The sequence below is a fragment of the Uloborus diversus genome, chromosome 4 (assembly GCF_026930045.1).
Source record: "Uloborus diversus isolate 005 chromosome 4, Udiv.v.3.1, whole genome shotgun sequence".
NCBI lineage: Eukaryota > Metazoa > Arthropoda > Arachnida > Araneae > Uloboridae > Uloborus > Uloborus diversus.
In genome coordinates this window covers 85,610,381-85,635,513 of record NC_072734.1, presented here as the reverse complement: position 1 = coordinate 85,635,513, position 25,133 = coordinate 85,610,381, and the positions used below count along the sequence as shown (strand labels likewise).

At 33.6% G+C, this 25,133-nt stretch overlaps 1 protein-coding gene across 1 annotated transcript in view; it reads right to left on the bottom strand.

The window, feature by feature from the left end:
- Positions 1–24,843, bottom strand: part of LOC129220132 (uncharacterized) — a 57,271-nt gene extending 32,428 nt beyond the window's left edge. Inside the window, exon 1 of the mRNA XM_054854475.1 lies at positions 23,595–24,843. Within this exon, the coding sequence (XP_054710450.1) occupies positions 23,595–24,759 (1,165 nt within the window). The 5' untranslated portion in view covers positions 24,760–24,843. The remainder of the gene's footprint in view (positions 1–23,594) is intronic.
- Between the last annotated feature and the right edge of the window lie 290 nt (positions 24,844–25,133).

The window sequence follows — 25,133 nt, the reverse complement described above, 5'->3', positions numbered from 1 at the left end:
GGCGCGATTTTGGCAAATTTTTAACCAAATTCCACACAACTAAAATCAATTAGCAGGCAGTTCCTATGAAATCCAACTTAACATTTTGATCATGGTGAAAAATTCCACTTTGACCATTTTCCAAGAATCTAGTGTGAGTCTAGAAATCTATTTTTTATTAAATAGAAACAAATAGTAATTCTAAAATTACAACACAATTTTTTACTTCATCCTCTTTACATGTAATGTTTTATTCTGAAAACAATAAAAAATTTTATGATTAGAAAAATATTTTATGTCGATTTTTATGCTTGAATTTGATGTAAAAAAATTCTTGCATTGGACTATCTTATTTTCCTTTAACAAATCATGAAACAACTTTTAAAACATTTGCACGACAAAATTTTACCGAGAAAATTTTAATATTGTACCATTTTCTTCATATTATTCTTAAGTTCTAAATTCCAATATTGTAAAAAAGAGAGAGAGAGAGACAGAGGTTTAATCCAAAATGACGTGTATGGGAGGAAATGCACCAAAATTATTTTTATTTCTCTAATTAAAATTTTTTTCAGGTTCAAAAAATAATAAATAGTACCAAATTTCAATAAATATATGCGTCAATATACACAAATAAAAATTATTAACTTATTACTTCGTACACTAAAAGAAAAAGAAACGCCTATAGAAAAAGAAGTCTGTAGTCCATACACATTACACCTGTTTGTATTGGCTATCCCAATTCTGTTCAAACTGTGATTTAGTTTTACAATGCCAGATGAAATTTGAAATACAGTTTTAATGAAACAACATGAGCGAAAAAAATAATTTGTAAGAATTTTTTTTTTTTTTTTTAATTATTTTTTCTTTTCATTTTTTGAATACTGCTGCTCATTCTTAGCAGCACATTCAGCTTAATGTTTCTAGTACTCATTTTTTAAATTAAATTTAGAATTACAAATTAAATCCATTTGAAATACATTTTCAAAAAAATAAAGAAAGGGTAAATAGAATTTTAAGCATCTCGGATCAATAAATTCAAATGTCACCCCCTCCTCACCCCAATTCATCCTTTCCATGAAATTCAAAGACTTAAAGCAAAACATCTGCTTCCCTCACAAAACGCTACTTCATGACGTCGATTTTAGTAACCATGGTAACGACCAGCTGACCGATTCAAAGAACGACAATCGGTGCAGCATCAAACAAGCAATTCAACATGGCGTGTTGAAACATTTGGAACGATGCAGTAAACTCATTCGATGGCAGTTTGGAAAAACAAAGAAAACAATTATGATGTTCATAAAAATATTTTTAACTGAAAACAAAGTATGAATTATGAAATGATAAATACTTTTGTGCAACAAAGTAACAATGATAAACAACTTGATATACGTTGTTTATTATTGTTAAATGTGAAAGTATTAATTACTTTATTAATAACTCCCAACCCCCTTTTTTAATTTATTTTATTTATTTATTTTATTTTTTTTACCTTGAAAAGTATAAAACTTTTGATATTACAGAGTTGAGATTATGATGTGTACATATAAGTGCTGTACCAGCGAAAAGTATTGAAAGAGCAATTCTGAAAATTAATTAACTTTACAATGAAATATCGAATTACTTTTCTCCTCACTGAAACCATTTAAAATATATTCGTTCCAACCTTTTGTTAGAATGCACCATGATGAGTTGTTGCCATTCTACAAATCGTAAAGCTTTGAGTCGCTTTGAAAACCTGCAAGGTAAGGCGACAAGGCAGTGAGCGGAGCCGAAAGATAAATGGAACAGCTCTCAAGGAGGGATGGGGGTAATTTTCGCCGCATTCAAGCCATTGTAATTACCTTTTCTATGGGAATAGTTCTAAATTCGATACAAATGGCTTGAAAGAAATGAATTACACAGCCAAAGACCACCAGCAATATCTTTGCATAATGCAGGACGCCAGGTGAGTTAGTTTATGGGACGTCAGTAATAAATCGTCTGTAGTTTTAAAAATTGAAAAAAGAAAAGCGTGAATATAGAAGAAAAAAGCAAACATTTTTGATTGAATTTTGAAATGTTACAAGAGGGAAAAGAAAAAGAATCAAGCCATAGACAGGGGTCTTGATTCCGTAATTTGATTTATTTTAAATATTTTATGGAGCATTAATTGATTATAGGAGAAAAAAAAATATCCACTGTATTTAATTATATTACCTCTCTGATTTGACAAAACAAAACAAAAAAAAATGGATTTTAATAACAGCTTGTTTTTGATAGGCATTAAAATAGGGCATTATATTTTTAGTTTCCATGTTCAAGTCTTGCGTAAAGATAACTTAAATGCTTTTTGCGTTCGTAAAAATTATAAAATAAATTAAATGAATAAAAACCTAAACACAATGATAACAATATTTGTATATTTTTAATAAGCATAAAATCTCAAATTTGATGCCGTGTGCAGTATTTTTACACAAATAAGATTACATTTTTAGTAGATGTTTTTACTCAGCATTTAAATCCAAATTTTCATAAATTACTTTTTTTATTTATTTTGTGGTGGACTCGAATGTTCAAACAATGTTTCTGCCGGCAAGTATGCAAGTGAGAGACAGAGCAAGTAGATAAGCGACTCACTTTTTGAAACAAATTCATTGCCGTTACCACACATTTGGTGGCTAAATTTTCAGGTGAAAGTCAAAATTGTATATGCAAATTCGATTCGAATACTCAAACACCATTAGTCCGCCATAAGTTATTTATTTATTTTTATAATCATTTTTTTTTTACTTGATGACAACCAATATCAGTTCCAATAATTGTATGTTTTCCACAAGTATAAAAACATGAAATTCGATTCGATGCATTTCTGTAACAAGAATAAATTCCATTCCAATGCGCGTTATGCTCAAACGTGCGTAAAAACTGAAAGTGTTTCTTATTGCTTGCACTATCATGTTGTAAAAAAAAAACGAAAATCGAAATCCTATTGGGGAAAATGTTTTGAGACAAAAAGAATCAAGCAACAAGCCTTATCTTCGAGATTCCTATTTTTTATCACAACAAAACACGCAAAAAATAAATAAACTTCCAACCAAAAATTTTGTTGTCTACCAGCTCGTGACGGAATCGTCATATCCCATTAACCTTTTTGTAATTTTTTGCAGCGTAAAAAAAGGGTGTAAAACATTTTTTGCTACTTGTAGATATATAATTCCATCCTCAACGTATCACGATACCTTGCCCGTCCTTCATGGTCCACCGAACACAGGTATTTTTCAGCTCTACAAATAAGAACAAAAAGAAAACGAGGAAAATGCTTGCCCTGACAGGCCGTTAAAGCTCTTCCCTCAATGGCCAAACGAGTGACTATGCATTACAAAACGAGTTACGATTGATACGAGAGCTAATGTTGCAGAGGTGAAAATTTTTCCTCCAGTGTCTATCACGAAGAGTAAAACAACAAGGTTTCGAATTGCGATTGCATTCTTGATGAAACTGATACCGCCATTTTGCTTCCTTTGCACGATTCCCGGGCGATAATTATTAATTAGGAATTAAGAAAAGAATGAATTAAAATTCCTTTAAATGGTATGCTGTTCACCGCAGTGAGGTTTTGGAGGTCACCCCCTCCCCCAGCGGAGGTGTAGCAAGAATTATTTCGGACGTTCTCATTTAGTTTTATACCCACGCATAAAAATAGACACATAGATATAGGTTAGGTAAAAAAGTATTAATAGATCGATCGATAATTATTAATATATAGAGAAATAGATAGATATTAATACATAGAAGGGGTATATGAATGGGTTTTAGGGATCACCCCTCCTCCAGCAGAGGTGTAGCAAGAATTATTTTCATGGAAGAGGTTCTCATTTATTTTTGTTCCCATGCATATATAGGTAGATTGGAATTAATGGAAAGAACTACAGTTGTTAATAGATAGATGGATAGGCATTAATAGATAAATTGATAGGCATAAATAGATGAATGAATAGGTGTTAATAAACAGAAATAGTAGGTGCAGATAGAAAGATAGATAGAGACTGATAAATAGAGTGATATAAATGGAAAGATACAAATCGATAGTGAGAAAAATAGACAGAAATGGATAAATATAAATACGTGAATCAATAGATAGAAATGGATAAATACAAATAAGTGACTAGATAGTTAAATTTCAATAGATAGATAAACTGATGAATTGGTACAGCGGAAGATTCTTTGCTGCTGCACTTTTATAAATTTTGTTTTTGTGTGAGGGGTTCCCCCCTCCCTCCTCCGCTACGTCACTGCCCGCCAGGGCACTTGGTTTTAACACATATATCCAATCCCGATACATTTCTAAGAACATTTGTTTTCCAGTTAATTTTCCAAAAATCGGAAGACGATGTTCACATTGTCGACAAAAATACACATGTAAATCAAATTTCATGTTTCGCCAGGCATTACCGTTTTCTCAGGAAACGCACACGCACTAACACGCGAACGAACAGTCATCTCATTTTTTAAAATGTTAGAAGATAAATCTAAAAACCTCTGACAGTAAATTCAAAACATTTGCCTGTGCTAAAACTGATATTCCCATTTCTTCAACACGAGAAACGACCTAATCGTCTGCATATTCATCAAAATAACCTAAAAATTTCTGCCAGTAAATTTAAAATATTTACCTATACTAAAACTAGTAATTCAAGTTCTTCAATGCGAGAAAAGACTTAATCGTCCGCCTATTCATAAAAAATAAATGAGGTATTAAAAAGAAGGAATATCATAACAACAGTTCTACAGTTCCATTAATCTCACGCATGACATGCACAACTAGTGGTTTTCTACTTTATTGAAAGAAAGATCCTTGAAAACAGATTTCCCTATTTCTTTGTTTTATCCTTCTCAACGATACGGCGGGAAAATCCCATTACAGTTACGGGCAAGGGACATTACGAAAGAAACTTGTTCAATCTATCTCTCTGGTACTGGAAGAATCAAAGCTAAGTCTGATTTATGTCCATCTATCCGCACTGAAATTTCATTGCAGCGACCATTTAGTGAACAGTGCTCCGGCGGGAGTAATAAAAACGCGGAACATCGTGATAGAACAATTCACTGGATGACATAAATTTTCACCAGTTCCCTCGTATGAAGTCCTTTTCTTTAATTAGGTGGATATTAACTTTTACTAGAAGACAGGAAATATTTCTCCACATAAATTTGAACACTTGCAAAAAGGAATCGTGACGTATATTTAATAGCTTTAACCTTTACTGAAACAATTAGCTTTGTTACGAATATGCGATTGCTGGACGCATTGATGACGAAAGATATTTATGCAAAATATTCATAAGACTTAATTGGAGAAAAGCACCGTGCTTAATTCGTAACCTGGGAGGTGGTATTAAAGGGCACTGTGTCACACACACACACACACACACACACACACACACACAAAAAAAAAGAACTACAAACAATTTATATTTTGTTGCAAATACAAAAGGATTGAACGGTCTCGAATATTTTGAGAGTAGATCTTTGCTTTCTACTAATAGTAATAATAATTAACTGCTTTAAAAAATTATAACTTATGGTAAATGATTGGTTCTTTTTTTTTTCCTTTTTTGAACAAACATAATATTTTTCCCAAAATATTTTTTTTCCATCGTTTAATTATAATTTTTTTTTCGAGACACTAAATTACTATATCCGGTAAAGATAAGGTGAATTCAAACATTGAAACAAATATTAGTAAGTACAGCAGATAATTATTATTATTAGTATGATGAGAAATACTGCGTTTTTTTTATATAAAATTAAAAATCGCACACTTTTCTAAACGATTATAATATTCCCACTGCTGTAGTATTTTAACATATTGCTCGATCTCTGCAGTTTTGATCGAAGCCGAAAAAAAAAAAAAAAAAAAAAAACACGTTCAAATTAGTCTCAGAAAACGCTTTGATGTGGCAATGCCTGTGATGACAAAAGAAAGTGTTTTATTAAATGTAAGAGCAATGAATTGAAGAAATTTTTTCTTCTGGGAAAATCAAAGGGAAGAAAAAAAGTAAATGAATAAATAAAGACATTAGTTTTTGGTTGATAAAATATTAATAAAAATCAATTTATTCGACACTTAAGATATAATGTATTCGTTAATGTACCTAAATTAAAAAAATAAAAATAATAATAATTTGAATTTTGACATCTTGAATTCAAATTATGTTTTTCGCAATCACGATTGTGTGTTTGTGTGTGTGGGGAGGGTATGTGTGTTTGCGTGTAGGGGGTATGTTTGTGTAGGCATGTGTGTTTATGTCTGTGTGCTAGCATAAGTGTGTGGGTAGTTGTGTATATGAATGTGTGTGGGGGGGGGAGGGGTATGTGTATGTGTGTGTAGGCATATGTGTCTTTGTCTGTGTGCAGGCATGAATGTGTGAGTAGTTGTGTGTATGTGTTTGTGTATGTGCGTGTAGGTGTGTGTATGTGTTTGTGCGTGTGTTTGTGTGTGTGCGTGCATGTGTGTGTAGTTGTGTATGTATGCACGTGTGTGTAGGACATGGATGCAACCTGGAGACGGCTTTCGCTATAGGAGCGGCATCGTGAGGACCCGGTCGGCGGTGATGGTGCGTAGGGTGGCGGTGAGAAAATAAAATGATAGGACATCAAAACAGTCAAGTGAGAACAATAAGCAATCGTGATTGCTCAAAAAACGAAGATGAGGATGAAGAAGGTTTGAGGTAACATTGTTTGCTGTCAGAAAAATTCTTCTAAACTATTTCATACTTAATAGCAACACCAGTACAAACCCTGCTACACTTATTAACACGATAGGTTAAAAGGCCTACGAATATCCAACTTAATTAAGCCAGATTGCGAGCGCAATTTTAGCTCTTCCACTTCGCTGGCGAAGCAAATTATCGTCTGCCATTTCCGGACGCAACAAACGAGTCTCCACTCGACGTCCTTTACCTTGGATGGAATGATGCAAAAAGAACTGAAGTATTCCCTCTGGCTATGGATCTGCAGAGAAAGAGGCCTGGGAAAGTAGAATTTTACCACGGCTTACAAGCATCGGTAATTTCGTCTTTTTTTTACCCTATGGTGATCTGAAGTGAACAGAAGAAAAGAAAAATGTTTGCGGGAGAATTAATGTCAGCAGCAAGAATTCTACAGGACGTTGCACCAATTTTGTTTTTGTTGAAGAAGAGACAGGTATAATCAGAAATTCTCACCTCAGTGGACCTTACTTTGCAGATTAAGGATTGTAAATTTCTTTTTTCCCATGAAGGGAAAAACTCCCCCCCCCCCCCTTCTGGCTGCTTTCACAAACAAATTATAAAAAAAAAATCTGGTCAGATTCCAAATGCGGATTTACAAATTTTTCTATTTGCGTATTTGATGGGAAAAATTCAGTGCGTTCCAAACTCGTTTTCTACTTTATTTTCTTTGTCATAGAAAGCACTCTTTTATTTTTTAATAGTGCTCTTCCATAATTTTTTTACCTCTATTTCAAAATTCCAATTCACTACTATTTTCAGAAAGTATATTATTTTTTCTTGTTCAAGAGTATCAAAACTTTACTAAATTTTGCATTAACTACAGTGTTTTACCCCATTCCAAAATTTTAAAAGTATTTTTTTCTGAAAGAGCATGCTTAAAAACGTAGGATCTGACCATTTTTTAATAAATTCGTTTACATTTAATATTAAAAAAAATTACTTAAACCGGAGCGCTTTCATTGTTAACTGCTTCTGCCGATGACATCACAAATGATGAAATGCCATTCAGTGTTGCCGTTCACAGTGCAAAATATTTAATTCGCATCTTTACTAACGTGTATTGGCAACGATATGGTTGATAGCAAGCGTAGAGCGCAATTTTAATTCGCTGCTTGATTATCATAACGTGTAAACGTAGTAGAAAGATGAGGCAAAATGTATCATTTGTGACGTCATCAAGACCACGCCTTGTTTGAAAAATCGGACATTTTAAAAAATTAAATTTAAAAAAAACTGTTGGGAAAATGAAAGTATTTTCTGGGTCCATGTTTTTTTTTTTTTTTTTGCTCATTCTATCCATTTCAATGACTAAAAGTAGTACTTTTGACTGAAGGAAACCACCCCATTTTACTTTTAAGAAATATTTAGTAAATTCAAAATCGACTTCCTTCGTCGTTAACCCATTCACTTCGAAAAGTTAATTCCAAATAGATTATTTGTTAAAGTTTTTATGACAGATTTTCTTCTCCCAAATTTGGTTCGTGGTTTTTGTCTTTTTCAAATTTGAATTTGATTCATCACTTTTTTATTATTTATTTCGTTGTAAATCAGCGATAAATTTTCGCGTATTTTGATATTAGATGTACAATGATATTAGAGTGTTGAGTTTAACTCAACCACTCTAATGTCATTGAGTTCCTATGTTTGTGTGTTAAATAAGTTTCAATAAGTTGATTGAAATGTTGAATTTGGTGACGTAGAGTAAAGAATTTGACTAAAGAAAAGTTTTTAAGACATGCATCACTCTTGCTTTCAGATAGTTCGCATGCACGACATCACTCTAAAACTTTTTATGTTCTTCGTATTAGGGGCTGTCTATAAATGATGACACACTTTTTTTAAACGTATCCCCCCCCCCATCCTTTGTTGCAAGTCATGCTATATTACATTTCATTTTGTAAAATGAATGTTTTAATTTCAACCAAAATATGTGCCGTGCCGTCACATTTCTTGTGACCCCTTTCCTTCCCTTTGTTACATTCTGTCACAATATCACTATCCCCAATTGCCTGAAAGCGTGACATAATTTGTGGACGACCCCTTTGGATATTGAAGGTAATACTTTATGTTTATGAGATGCACTGTGGCTCTTATCACATAGCCAGACAAAAACCATTTCCATTCACAAATGTCTAACCAGCCTTCTTTTTCCAAAGTAACGTCAATTTTCGTTTTTTTAATATAATTCAATTCAAGTATGAGTGATACAGAAAGTAAAATTTCATTTTGTGATTGTTTAAAACTTCTGGTTGACCAAAAAAAAATGAAAATCTAAAATTGGAAACTAGAAAAAGACCACATCCGGTATATTCTACTTCGGCTATTTGGCAACAAAAGACACCGAGGAGAGAAATTCTCAAAAATATTTCTCAGTGATCTGCAGAATAGAGAAGAAGGGAGGCTGAGGGCCAGAGGTCAGATGCGCCGCAAGTGATTCGTGCTCTTTACCTGTCTGTGGCCTCATCCACCCCATCCCCCTAGAAAAGAATTCCCATGGCTTTTGGTTCCCTCCGCCTTTTCCTATTATCCGGAGGCACTTTCGCGCGCTTTTGCTGGCACAAAGAATCAAGTTGGGGGAAGATTTTTGGCGCGAAAGTTCCTCCATCTTTTTTAATTTTTTTTTCTTGCCTGTGGATGTTTGTTAGAAACCGATTCCCTTCTTTTGTTGAACATTTGGCTGGGTGAGTTGTTGCCCTCTTATCTGATGACTCATCCAGCAAGTCTAAACGCGTTGATTCTGTGACCTTTTTTCTCATTTGATATTTATAGGCAAGGTTCGAGTAATATAAAGCCAGACGCATTTTAATTATTTCATAAGAAAACTACTTCAGTTACTTTGTTAGTTACTTCTAGAAATATTTTTGGTTCATTCATTCATAATTGTTTTAAAAGGTATTACGTTTCTAACTTCTATTTTGAACACAAGAGAAGAGAAAGTTATTTTTTAAAGGTCTAGATCGTAACACTTACCATATGAGGCATAGACATTTCTTTTGGGTATATACGTAGGATGCCTGCCTATTTTTGGTTCAAAATCAGGACAGTTTTTCAAAAAGTAACTTTTCAGAATAATGTATCACTTTTCAAAACATAGTACAGGTATTAAGTTTCTAACTTCTATTTTGTTGGTACCTCCTGTAAGGGACACCTCTATTTACATTTTTTTCTGGTCCCAGTCCATTTGAATTGGAATCTCCATGTATTTGCCTCTGAATAAGGGATACTCCGTTTAAGGGACAGTTGAAAAGCTTTGAATTTACTAGAATTTAAGAATCTAAAATTCAACTGATGAAAGCTTGACATTAGCATGCACAAATATGATGTATTCTGAAATGCTTACTAAAATTTGCATTAGTGTTTTTTTCTCTTAGTATTTTTTCCAAGTAAGCTAATAGCCGAAGGATAATCAACGGCCCATGAATAGCTTCGTGTAAAAAACTTGCAATGTGAACACTGAATGAAAGTTAAATCATATTAAATTTTAAATTCCGTGAAATCGAACAAGTTCATGCACATTCATGTTCAGTCATGGAATTACTTCAAAATAATTTATGTATGTTACAAAACTATACCATTGCCAAATTTTTATTAAATTTTAATTATCAAAAGAATAACATTTGAAATTTCATTCATTTTGAATTTCGTTCAGTATAAATCATTTTTAGCATTTTATCTTAAATGCTAATAGTATATGTTTAGTATGAAACTATACCGAGCTAATATACTGCATGCATCAATTCATCTGCCTCCGAAGAAGGGACACGTCTATTTAAGGGACAAAATTTCCGGTCCCCTTAGTGTCCCTTTTTGAGATGTTCTACTGTAGCCATAGGCGTCGGAACCGGGGGAGCTGGGGGAGCTTGAGCTCCCCCTGGAATATATCAAACCGGCTCAGCTCCCCCGGACAATTCCAGCTCTGCAGCTTATTGCCATACATTGATTTCCTCAAACCTGATTTCAAAAATGTGATCTGCCTTTTCCAGGAATTTCGGAATTTCCACCCAATAAGCAACAAAAGCAGGGGGCAGACGGAGTGGTCAGTGCACTTGAATTCACCTACACCCTTTTTTTACTGTTAAAACATCTCTTGATTCCAGAAATGCGGAAAAGTGGGCTCTACCCCGCGGCCTGCGGAAATCAGTACCAGTACCAATATGGATTTGCTCCCCACCTTGAGCTCGTGTTTCGGCTTTCGAGAGCGGCATTGCAGTTCAGTTCATATTCTTATTACTTTTGCATGCGGTTTTTTTTTTTTTTTTTGTCCAATGCTGTGGCGAATCCAGAATTTTATTCTGGGGGCGACTGAGGTAGTTAAAATTCTTGCTGAGGTCTCCTTGTCATTACCAAAGTTTATCGATGTAAACGAAAGTGTTCTGTATCATTATCTGCTATCTAGGGGTGTTAATGACTAATGAATCTTTCTGAGTTACATTTGAAATTATCTAAAATTTGGTATTCAGTGTTAAAACTCTAAATTTTAAATGTATATTCAAAGTTTTTTCATTCGTTTAGACATATTTGTTATGCAATTTGAAGGCAAAATTTTCAATTCTTGTTAAGGATGCAAAGCAATTACGCTGACAAGGTGATGTAAATGAAATAGAAGAAAGAAAAGCTGAAAGATGTTAAACAAATAGTGAAAAACAGCGAGAAAGAAGACAAAATTTTAAGAATTGATATTAAACACGAAAATTAAAGAGAGAGAAAGAAAGAAAAACAAGTAGCTATTATATCTACACTTTTTCTCCTTTCCTTCTTTCAGTGAGTAAATGTATAAATATTTGGAATAGGTAAGGAAAAAGTTCAGAAATTTGAAGGGAAATTTCGGAAAACTAACACTCCTGTTACTATCGCAAATTTGTGTATCAACCTTAAGAAGAGCGAAAACAAATTAATTGATAAAGATAGAATGGATGTAGGAAATTATATATATATATATATATATATATTTTAACATTAAGATGCATAGACAGAGGGTGAAAGAATTTATTTCTGGTATGGGGGTGGATGCAGCCTCATAGCCGCCCCCCCCCCTCGGATTCGCCATTAGTCCAATGATCACAAAAAGAGATAATAATAAGCCAGTTTGGCATTTAAATATGAATAACATGGAAGGTGCTCCAGACATGATTGAAAAAAGGTTACTAAAGTTGTTTGTACTTGTTCAAATAATGTTGAACTTGTTCAAATAATTTCAACTTTCCAAAAACGTACAGTGGCTCCCAAAAGTATTCGTACACTTACGATTTTCAATGAAATACGCCATTATCGATTCGTTAAAATTAATATTTTGGAACGGATATTTAATTATAAGATCTATGATTTATTTTTTAACAAAACTACATGAAAATTGTTAATAACATAATAAAACTTGATTTTTAAAGAAATCAATAATCAAAAAGTGCTAGAAATTTGACCTCACAAAAGTCTTCGTACACTTTGAAAAAATGTCAAAAAACTAGTAAATAATCTAACTTTTTACTAAGTCATTATTTAGTAGAATATCATGCAGTATCAGCAACAGCTTTTAACCGTCTGGGAATAGATTTAATTGTTTTTTTTCTTTCTTTTTGAACAATTTCTGAGTAAGTGTTCAGCAGCACTTCAAGTCTTACTGTTTCTAATTCGTTTTCCGTTTCAATAGTGTATTTTCGTAATATATCCACCAGATATCTCCAAATATGTTCTATTAAGTTTAAATCTGGCGATTGAGGAGATATTTCTAAGCTTAATGACAATATTTGAGGCACCAAACGCAAAACGTGTGCTTCTTATCAATATCTTGATTTTAAAAAAACGAGGTTGTTTCCGATTGCCAAATTTTGGGCTAATAATTTAAAATTGTTTTTAAAAATATTTCACTGAACAGTATCATTCATCGAAAAATTTCAAACTTCTAAGTCCTGCACCCTCACACAAGAACACCTTCACCGTCCTGATTAACTGATCCCAACTAAGTTCTTTAGATTTAATTTTTCAATTTTTTTTATTTACAATTATGCAACAATTTAATTCAAAATGTTGAATTAATTTTTATCTTTAAGTAAGACGTTGTTCCAAAATGTTTTGAGCTTATTTATCATTGATTTTAGGGCTAAAAACGTAAGCTTTCTGTTTTTCGTACGAACAAGAAAATTTCTGCAGGAAGAGGTACCATTTAATCCAGGTAATCAGTGAACTTGGCGAATAATTTTAGGGGAAAATTAAACGAAAATGTTTCATTCAATTCTGCAGAAAATTTTTCATCACTCAAAGATGTATTTTTCATAATTTTTTTTTTAACTGTAAATCTCCGATTACGTTTTGTTATCTTTGCATTTGACATTTTCTTATACCTTGTTTTCGATCCGATTCTTGTCTTTAAAGCATTTTATCAAGCACTTCACTATAGAATGGTATAAATTAACTAATTTAGAGACATTTCAAACCAATTTACGGCTACTGAGAGAGAAAAAACATCAAATTTCGAATTGTGTTTTTGGTTTATGCGCATAGCTGCCATTTTAAAATAATAAGCAGAATATTAGGTCATAAATTAACAAAAAATTAAAGCCAACTGACTTTACAGTGTGTCATCACAATGCAAAAATAATAAAAAAACAACTTATGATAATTTTAATCACGAATTTATTCGATAATATTTCAGTGTGCGATGACTTTTGTGGCGTATTTTTTTCTCTGACCCTTCGTCTTTTGACAAATTTCAAAAATAAAATCAGGCAATATTTAAAAAAAAACTACTGGGTGTTATTCAGAATGGCATAGGAATGGTGTGAAAAAAAAGGACTTCATATTCAAATTCAGTTTTGCGTTATTTTGATTTTACTACAAAATTTCAAGGTGTACGAACACTTTTGGGAGCCATTGTATCTCATTTTTAAGTTATCTGACCCCTCAGATTATACTTTACAAAGTTACAGTTATTCTTGTTTTCTGAGCAATCACGATTGCTTATTGCTTTCATTTGACTGTTTTGATGTGCTATCATTTTATTTTCCCGCCAGCCCCCTCTGCAGCACCACCGTCGACCGGATCCTCACGGTGCTGCTCCTCTAGCGAAAACCATCTCCAAGTAGCGTCAATATCCTACACTTACGCGCATACATACACGCACGTACAAACAAACACATACACACACACATACATACAACTACACACATACACACACATACATACAACTACACACATACACAAACACATACACACACACGCATACATACGGGCATATACACACACACCTACACACAACTACTCACACACTCATGCCTGCACACAGACCCAAACACATATGCCTACACACATACACATCCCCCCTACCACAAACACTCATACACACAACTACCACACACTCATACCTGCACACAGACACAAACACACACGCCTACATACACACACACACTCGTGATTGCGAAAAACATAATTTGAATTCCAGATGTCAAAATTCAAATATATTTTTTTTTCTCAAAATTACGATTTTTTCATCACTTACAGATATATTTTTATGCCAAAATTGTTACCTTTCATCTATTATTGCAGAAAAAAAGCCAGCAATATTTTATAGTTTCTATCAAAGACTCAAAGACTTTAAACTAAAAATGTATCTGAACAATATAATATATAGTGAACAATTCATTTTAACACATATCCAACGTTCTGTTTTTCCACCCTCCTGTTTCATCTATTCCCCTTTTTCTAGTTCTCATAAAATAAGAAAGTCTTCTAAATGCTACGCTGTCGAAGCCTCCCCTTTCCTCCAAAATTATTACAGAGCGCCTCAAATTTTGTTTTCAAGGCTCAATTCCCTGAAAATTTCCGGAAGAGAGTCCTTTGAATACCTTGCCCTCCAACAACATGGGAGATTATGTAATATTCCGTTTTTGGGACTTCAATTTCAAAAAAATTGCTGGACCCCCAACGCCAACAAATATGATTCACAGTCGCGTTTTTCAGCAACTACAATTTTCGAAAAAATTAAGAAGAAACCTCTGAACTTTTTCAGATTACATCATCTGATTATTTCATGAAAAACGTTCTCTATTAGGACTTCAATTTTGAAAAATTTCCAGAGTAGAGCCCTAGTACAGCCTTTTCCCCTGCCATCATTGAAGGTTGTCTACAATTACGTTTTTAGAACTTCTAATTCGAAATATTGGGACAGAGATGTAAATCGTTCGAAAAATCGATCGAGGACAATCTTTCGAGTCATATTTTGACTAAAGGCAACACATATGGTATATAATCGCGTTTTAAGACATTAATTTTGAAAAATTTTCAGGGAGGGTATTCGAACCTTTTCTCCCCTTAACATTATCAAAGATCACCTATAAGTTTTAGAACAAGAATTTTGAAAATTTTCTGGGAGAGACCCAAAACACCTCTATTTCTACGTGCTCATCTTCGAGTACTAACCGATTCCTTTTCAAAACCAGAAGTTTAATCTCCTCATTCTCTCCATAAACAATTGTATATATACAATATTCAATAAGAGATGGAAGCTTCGAAGCCAATTTTTTATGGGGAAAAACGTTTAAAAGCCTCCCCCCCCCCAAAAAAAATTATTTTCTGGTTGCGCCTCTGCTTCTGCCCCTTAGATTCCAGACACTTCTTATGCTGTGTCCCAGCTCCCCCTACTTCTACAAAGTTCCTACGCCTCTGACTGTAGCAAGAAAAATCCATAATACTGAGTTTCTATTAAATAGCACATAAGTTTCCAAGTTTTCGTCATTCAAAATTTGTTTGTACATTTTATCCCAAGCTTTAAAAAAATATTTTTTGAAGCTAATTCTTGCTATCTTTATATTCAGTAGATTGTAATTGACTGTCTAATATTTCTTGATCAGATAAAAATATTCATTGAACAAACAGCAAGCTGTGTATGTGTTTGGCTTTGAATTACAGTGACAATAATTTTCTGCTTCGAATGTTGCGAGAGAAAGTAGACTATTTTTATCAATGGGAAACTAGACCTATAAAATTCAGGTCATAACCATTAAATTAGATATTTTACATAACTTTAGTTTCCATTACTCCCCTTAGTGTCCCTTTTTGAGATGTTCTACTGTAGCAAGAAAAATCCATAATACTGAGTTTCTATTAAATAGCACATAAGTTTCCAAGTTTTCGTCATTCAAAATTTGTTTGTACATTTTATCCCAAGCTTTAAAAAAATATTTTTTGAAGCTAATTCTTGCTATCTTTATATTCAGTAGATTGTAATTGACTGTCTAATATTTCTTGATCAGATAAAAATATTCATTGAACAAACAGCAAGCTGTGTATGTGTTTGGCTTTGAATTACAGTGACAATAATTTTCTGCTTCGAATGTTGCGAGGGAAAGTAGACTATTTTTATCAATGGGAAACTAGACCTATAAAATTCAGGTCATAACCATTAAATTAGATATTTTACATAACTTTAGTTTCCATTACTCATTAAATAGTTCTTGTGTGAGTTTGTTGTGGTAAAAAATGTTGTTGTAGAACATTGATAAATACGAAGTGGTTTTAATTTAAAACAAAAATAAGTTTGATTCCACAACATACATTTATGTCGTTTAGACAAATATTAACCTATAAAATACCTCGAAGAAGAAACAATAGTCGTTTTCGCTTTACTTTACGATAAAAATCTAAGAGCAAAATACAAATCATGGAATGCAAGTTTTTTGAGTTACAATTATCCCTTTTTTGATGTAAATAATGGCGGAAGCATTAACCTTTAGAAAGTATTCTTTCGGCTCTGTTGCCACTCGCTTAATTGTGATTCTCTCAACCAACTTTTTGGTAATGATCACAAGCTCAAGGTTATAAGGAAATGGGCGGACGGCCAAGAAGTTAATGAGCTGAATTATAGGGGTACACTTGAGACAATTAACTACATCTGTGGAAAAAATATCGTGCGGACTTTTCATTTGTTTATTTATTTTAATGAAGGAACCGACCCGCACTCCGGAAGGAGAGACGGTAATAAACAGCATAAATAGCCCTAACTTCGTTCCATTTGGCCAAATGCTTATGGGTTATTTTTTGAGAAATGGATGTACTTTAAAAGCCTGAAAATGTTTTTCCAAGTTTAAAATACTTTAATGCACACTTTTTCAAGTTTAAAAGTTCGGCTGCAAATTTTTAGGATTCAAATAGCAAGGAAAATGTCCATTTTTCAAACATAAAGTTCAGTAATTATATATTTCAGAAGAGTATATTTTTGAATTAATGACAAGATTTTTTTTCGTCACTATAAAAACGTATTGAATTTTCATTTTATGTTTTGCATTTGCTCAGAGTGAACAAGTAAAACTATTTGTCGCATATGTGAATCTTTCGCATCATTACTTTAGGAATTAACATTAAGATGTCTTTGAAGTCTTATAAAATGTAATTTGTTTGGTTGTTAAAAATGAACTATTGGTTGTTATAAATGAACTATAACATTTAATGCCGTATTGGCAAAACCCGAACCTATTACATATCCAAATAAGGGAAATTGTCAATGCCCAACAAGCGTATTTCTTGCATTGAATATCGGAAATGCTTCGCAAAATTTAGTCTAGTATATTTTTACGCGTTGTATTTAAAAAAAAAAAAAAAAAAAAAAAAACTTATCGTCATAGAAAATAGGAGGAAAAAAATGGATTTTTTTAAAAAAATATTACAATTGAATGTTCATAATTTTTTTAAACTTTTGAATCCAAAATATCAAACATTCTAACAGTTAAAATCAAAATATTACCATCTCTTTTTTCCCTGCCATCTTATATTTCATCTTTAGGATTTTGTCCATACATGATTCAACATTTTTGACCCCCCCCCCTCCCTTGTAACGTGTCACTCTACTTTTCACACACATATTCTTATAAAAAGTGCATGATGTCAGATTTCTTGTTACTACCTTCTTCCCCCTTGTCAAAATTTCATGAACCCCCTTCCCTCCTAAAGCGGGACATCATTTGTAAACAGCCCCTCAGTAAGTTTATTTTTCTTTAAATTTATCGTAGTAATCACTATTATGATCTTTACTGGATTCGTTATTGTCAACCTTGCGAAGTGAATTTCACCCCTTTAAAAAAATGTCAAAGAGTATTTTCTCGGCTAGAAAAAAATCCTAGCAATTTCTTTGAACGTGACGTATTACATACTCTACTTTGAATTAATGTTTGTACATCCTTTTACAAAAAAGGAAGTATTGTATTCGCGAAAAAGTTTTCACTCAAAAATTTACCTTAATTTCCATTTTACTCACCCCCGAATGAACATTGAGTTTTTTTTTTTCCGACTCGACCACACGTGGATAAGTGCCTAAGAACGTATAGACACACGAAATATCCAAAATGACGATTCCCGAGTTAATTACAACGAATATTCTCGTGACGTCTGGTATGTACGTATGTATGTCGCATAACTCAAGAACGGTAAGTCCTAGAAAGTTGAAATTTGGTACGTAGGCTCCTAGTGGGGTCTAGTTGTGCACCTCCCTTTTGGTTACATTCGGGTGTTTTTAAAGGGGTCTTTTGCCCCTTTTTGGGGGGAAAGCGTTGTTAATTTCGATGTAAACTCAAGTGGTATTATAATTTGGCGGACCTTTGACGATATATCGCCAGTCTTTTGGTGACCAAGTTTTGTCACCAACTTGGCGACAAATTTGGCGGTTTTTTTTTTTTTTTTTTAAATCTTGTTTTAATTTGGCCACTGTTGGTGATACCTAGAGAGCAAACTATTGAATCACATTAGAAATGCCATTAATGGGGAAATTACATTAAATTGGAGTAAAAGGAAGTCATGTGATGCACACATCAGCTCGTTTGTAACAAATTTTGCGCTTCCAGTACGAAAACGCTTCATAAAGAAAACGAAAGCATTCAATGTATCGGAAATATTTGTACAAAATAAAATTTTTATGCGGGACAAAAAAGTAACGTTTTAGGACAGAAGAAAATATGTAAAATTATACCGCACAAGAAAACCATACTAACCCTAGTCAGATACACGAAAATAATGCACAGTATAGGGACACAATTTCAAAAGTGTTTTTTTTTTCTATCATGCTGTTTTTGTTTTTGACAATTGAGGTAGTGAGAAGCAAAGGGATGCAAGTGGCAAAATTAAAAATTTGGAGATAACCAGTACAAATGGTTGGTGAACCCCTCCTCTGTCTTGTGGCAAGAGATAGCACTAGTAGCCCTGGTAGGTGCTGCTGTACAGCATGATTTAGGAAAAAAAGTCAATGAAGGCCTACCTAGGACGTAATCTTTATATGCGTTTTACTCAAAACCTGAAAATGTCAACTTACATCCCTTTGCTTCTCACTGCTCTAATTCTGTTTTGAAGAATTTGCGTTGCCGTCACTAAAGGCTGCATGAGAGTGATTTTTCATTTTTTTCAACGTCAGAGAACAAATAGTCTATTCACACTTGATTATTGAAAGATGGAATTCTTTGTTAAGTAAATAAATATTAGATTAAAAAAAAAAGAAAGACGAAGAAATGGGGAAAATATGTAGCAATATTTAATGCAAAATCTGTACAGAAATTCATCCATATCTGCAAAAAGCCAAAATTAAACGTAAAGAACTACAACTTTTTGGACGGCTGGGCTATATGTTCAAGACACACATTTGTAATATGAGTAGAGTTACACATCATAAATGTTTTTAGTTTTGAGATCATACTGTTGAACATTTAATAAAATATTTTCTTTTCTTCTTTTTTTTTAAAATTTGATAGAAAAAAATTTTTGTTTTGGATGAACAGAAAAGTTACACCAAAGTTTAAAACAAATGGGACTTTTTTCCTTCTCTCTTTTTTTTCTTTTCGTAGGTACGTAAATTTTTGCCTAAAGTGAAAAGAATTTAATCTGTAAATTCAGTTACATTTTTACAAAGGTTAAATTTTTATTAGTGGTCATAGGAACTCAACACACAAAGATAACTGATAATGGGTAATTTAACCACGACTTTCGGAAAAAGATGCATCTTATGCATGAATAGTTTCCATATAATCATCCAGAAAAAAATAGCAAAGGATAGACCTAGACATGGCACATGTAGAAACTGGGGCTATAAATGATTACTTTTGTGAAGGTCGTTATTCGTTCGGTAAGATCACATCCAAACAACATCTTTGAAAATAAATTCAATTTTGAAAGTTTCAGTTCTTTAAATTGTTTTATAATCCAACTCTCAGAAAAGACAGTTTTTTTTTTTAATTAGCCGAGGATGTTTGTTTTAGCTACAGTAATCTTCATTGTTTGAGCAAATAAAGAGGTCACACCAGGCAAAATAGAATGTCTAATTAAAACAAAACATAATTAAGCAGGGAAACTTTTTATTTAATCATTTCCTTTCCAAATTAACCCGGTTCAAGACCCCGTACATCAACAAACCTCATAATGGGTAGCCAAGGTTGTGGCAGAGTTCGCGCCGACTAAAAAAAGCTAGCATAAAGATAGAAATGCTAGCGGGGGGAAAGCCTGGCAATCTAAGCAGCAGGCCGGACAGAAATTAAATATAAAAGCATCAGCTGTTTATAGGGGGGATATCCGCTACTTCAACATGTTCCTGCATATGGCTGGCGCGCGCTCAAGGGGGTGTGACACGCGGCGCGCGACGCATGCGTTGTGCCAGGTGACCGGGGCAGATGTAACCCTTATATGTATCCCTTCAGCTGCGCGGTTGATTATCACGCATTGGTGTGTCGGATTATTTTTCTGAAAATTGCAGATGGATTTTGAATCAGAAATGAGTTCCGTTTTTTTCTTTTCCTTTTCAGTTTCCGTTTAACAGATGTAGGAGTTTCAATGGAACTTAGATGAATTTATTCTAAAGGTGCGTAAATGATGGTGCGTAATGTTGTAATTTTTACAATCAGGCCCCAAGACGCATGATGTTACGTTCGTATTTAAAAGACATTTAATCTGAAAAGTGTTTGGGTCATTAGAGCTATTTAATTTAACATATTCATTGAGATATATATGTCGGAAACAACAAATTTCCCAAATAAAATTTTAAAAAATAAGAAAAATAACTATTGCAAATGCTTTTGTGCTCACAGTGGGAAAATTAAAAATAACAAGTCTTGATAGATTAAGAAGAAAAAGAAAACATTAAGGTATTTGTCGACGTTGGCAAATATTCAACTTAAACTAAAAGCAGAGAGCTCAAAATATCCTTCGAGATATACGCTATTAATTTTTTTCAATTTATAATACTTTCACAATTATTATACTGCCGGTTTTAGCATAACCTTGCCTTATTTGTCTGCAGTTGGTCCTGGTCTAAAATTAATATTTTTTAAATAGGTATTTAATTTGATTCTTACATACATATATAATTCGATTTTTTGATACCTATAACAGTCAGTGTATTTAATTTGCTTTTTTGGTATGGAATTTAGAAAACCATTTGATCAAATAAAAGGTGGAGTAAAAATTATAACTACACATTTACAGGGACCTATAAAAAACAAAATATTAGTCACCAAGAAAAATGTTAAGGCACCAAACAAATGATTTCTCCGACTTTATAGGAAAATTCAGTGAAACAACTAGTCGCCAAAGTAGCTTTTTAGTCGTCCGGGATTTTTCGGATGCTGAACATTCATATGATGCATATAAAATGTGTGGACTGTTCTTCGCAGTTATTTAAATCAATAAATAGTATATTAACAAAATGTGAGCTATTTGTATGAACTTATTCTGTGGCAATATTTTTCCACAAAAATTTGTGACGGCATTTAAATGGACGTAATTTGTTGAACAATGTCTCATTTTCCAAATAATGCGATTTTTCGCCAAAAGAAACTACTTCCTCCTTGTCATTGTCAGGTCACTTTATCGCGTGACAATAAGAAAACATTTGCAATCATTTGTAATCGACTGAAACAATCGACAACAACCCACACAATTATTTCCAGGTATAGAACAGTATTTTTGCTATTGTTGACTTTTTAATTCAAAATTTATCTAGAAGACACAAAAACAGCTATTAGCACGCATATCAGATGATTTACTCGTACATCGGCGAACGAAGGTTTTATTTTTTTCCCCGATGTTGGACTCCACCAAAGGAGAAAACAACAATACATTACTGACGAGGAAGAAAATATCGATACGATCCTCAATAGAAGAAAACTGTTTAGGCTAAATATTGATGCAGTAAACCGTTATGAATTTATTCAAATATTCAAAATTGGGATGGATAACGTATTTAACCACAACACGTAACCATTTTTTTTCTCGCTGTGCCACCAGTCTCTTGTTTGACGATGACGTTTTCTGCGAAAATGCTAAGCTTATAATAACTTTTAAAAGCATTTTTTAAATGTATTTCATGACTTAACTTTGTCCCCTCCCCCACCCCTCTTATTAATAAATGTATAACAATAAAATTTTGTTAATTCTGATGCATGCATATGCAAATTCCTAATTTTATTACAGAAAACGAAAAACATCCAAAAGTGAAATTAAGGCTTCGCACTAGTTAAAACGCAAAATTTATTCCTCTCACATTTTGAGGTAGCAAGAGTTTAATCTGTGGGCAGCAGAAAGTTTACCCGTGGGTTTAAGTCAGATCGTAGCGCATGATCAAACCGATTGAAATGTTTCTAAACAAGTTTGTTGACCTAACTAAAAATAAAAACTGAACGCTTCTGAATTTTTTTTTTTTTTTTAATTGTGAGAATTGAATTCTGTCTCACTACTCAGAAAAATCGTTTTTGATTTTAACTTTTAAGAAATATTACGTATTTTAAATAAAATATAGCTGATTTTGAATAGAAATGTCCTCACTTAAGAGTCAATTATTTTGTAGTTAAAAAAAAAAAACCCGAACAGTTGATGTATTATTGCTGTTATTGTAAATGACGAATTAATTAAGCACTAACTGGCAATTTTTTTGGGATAGTGAAAGTTACAGCATAAACATTTTAATATGAAAAAATAGTTTGTTGATTCCTGTTTACTTGAAAGTTTTATGTCAATATTTTTTTTATGAAAATAATAATAATAGTAATAAGATAAGCATTTGTCATTTCATTGCTGAAAAATGAAAATCTATGTTAAACAGACCTAGATAAGAAAAACTATAATTTAAAATGGAAAGACACGAACTTTATACTGCAAAACCTTTTTAATGCATATAAAGTATAATATGAAAGTTTAGTCACAATAAATCCTTCACCTTCTCACTCCTACACTGTAAAATGTATTCCTTTTTGTTGTTGCTGCATTGAAGATCTAAATTGCGTGCAATCAACAGTTCACACTTATTGTGATAATTGAAGATTAAAAAACAAGTGTTATATATATTATTGCTAATACATTGTAACCACATAAAGTCAAAAAATAACGAACGAAATATTTGATTAATTAGGAAATCTTCGAATATGACCTGAAGTTTCTAAGCTTGTGTTTAAAACAGAATCCAGTAGTTGATTTGTTTTTATATCGTGCGTAGATTGAACTGTTGCTATAAATGATAAGATAAACGTGGCAATTTTGGGGATTTTTGAAAATACTAAATTTTAAAAACCACAATGCTGAATTGAATTAAAATCCATTTTCCCCTTGCTTAATAATAAATATTTCATTCAGTAATTTAGCAGTCTACTTGGTATACTACGGCGTCATAAATCAAAAAACATTGAAAATAAACAAATAAAATTTAAAACATGACATGCATAATTTCAAGCACTCAGCAATACTTGAACAAGTATATACAACTTTTTTTTATACATATGAATCTATTTCATATAAAGAACGGTAATTCTCTGCAATTGCTCTTCAATTTGATATGTATAAAAATCAAATTCGTTTACGTATAAATCAAGTAATAAAACATAATAAAAGCTAGAGATCAACACTTACCAATTAAAAGAAGTGCTACTGTGAGATGCTCTCTTCCAGTCGCTTTAACTACTCCTACAATAGTCCCAACAATTGAACACAGAAGTCCCATGGCAGCTATAACCACAATTAACCACCTGATAGCAACGCTATGTGTTGCTAATAGTCCACAACATTGTTTCCGAGCTTGTCTCCTAGGAGTCACAAGATCTGGAAGAGGACACTGATTTAGTACATTTTGTGAAGGTGATGTAACAGTACTAGGTCTCCAGCAGCTGCTATTGTTGCTGGTTTGTTGATGGCTTGGCCATGTCAAATTGTTGGGATTATTGTTATTGTTATTAGAGTGGGCACCACTTGAAGTATTGGCACTCACTGGCCTGTCTATCGGCACATTTCTAGTGACCCAAGGACTAGTACTTGTACTCCCATTCAATGCCTGTTGGTCTCTTTTCCACTGGGGGGTGGCCAACGTGTTCGAACGCAACTCCTGCCTTGGTTGGTGAGAAGGAATATCCTGATTACGGCTGCTGGAAGGGGTTGCAGCAGGCAAGGAGGCATTCGAATGCGTTTCTTGACTGTTTCTGGAACATATGATGCCTTGAGTAGAGCTTCTAGAAACGATTTGAGGGGGATGCTGTTGGAGGTGGATATCGTACGAGCTATTAGAAGAGATCCTGGAATCATACACTCCACCCACAGGCACCGATCGAGTCCTCGCGTGCTGTATGGTCGCATTCCCTTGGGTATGATGCGTTACATCAGGTAACCTACCCATGCTCGATTCAGCCCGACGAGTCACGTCGGGTTGGTGATTCTCGAGAATACCTCTGATCCGCCATGTATCACCAGCTGATCGCGTTGAATGGTTGTCGCTGGAATAGCGGATGTGTCCCGAATTCAACGTCGAGGAATAATAACTGTTGACTGGTCCTCTGGTATTCTGATAGTGGTGAACGGATGCCGGAGAAGTGTAAGAGCGGTTGGATCTCCTGCACAGATCCGGATATCCATTGGTCCTGGATTCATGGACGCTGGTATTGCTCAGATCCGGGCGTGTGGAAGTTTCCCAGAACTGGCGCGATATGTGACTAGGGTCCACCCTGCATCGTGGGCAGGTAACATGACTTCGAGATCGGCTTCTGGCTTCTATAGGGGTACTAAGTGAGCGATTGAACTCCGCCATCTTGAGAGAGATGATGAGAACAGGAGAATCGATCGAAGAGCATCACAGACGAAAAAAACACACACACAACTTATTCCTATCACCTACTCGCTAGAGCGCACAAACGCGACTGCGTACACAGAATCAGTTGCGGCAGGAAGGCAGCGAGGATCTTCCACAGGAAGGAGGAAAACACGAAAAGCGCCATCTCTCGGAGATGCGGCAAATAAACTGCAGTTGCTAGCTTGAGATGTTATTATGGTTTTGGTTTCGGAAGATATATGAGTATATGCCGCGCAAGGACACATTTTTTTTCCTACAGGTAGGAAGAAGTTACTTCAGCTAACAGCTTCATATGGGGAGCGGGGGGATAAAAGATATGTTTGGGCATATCT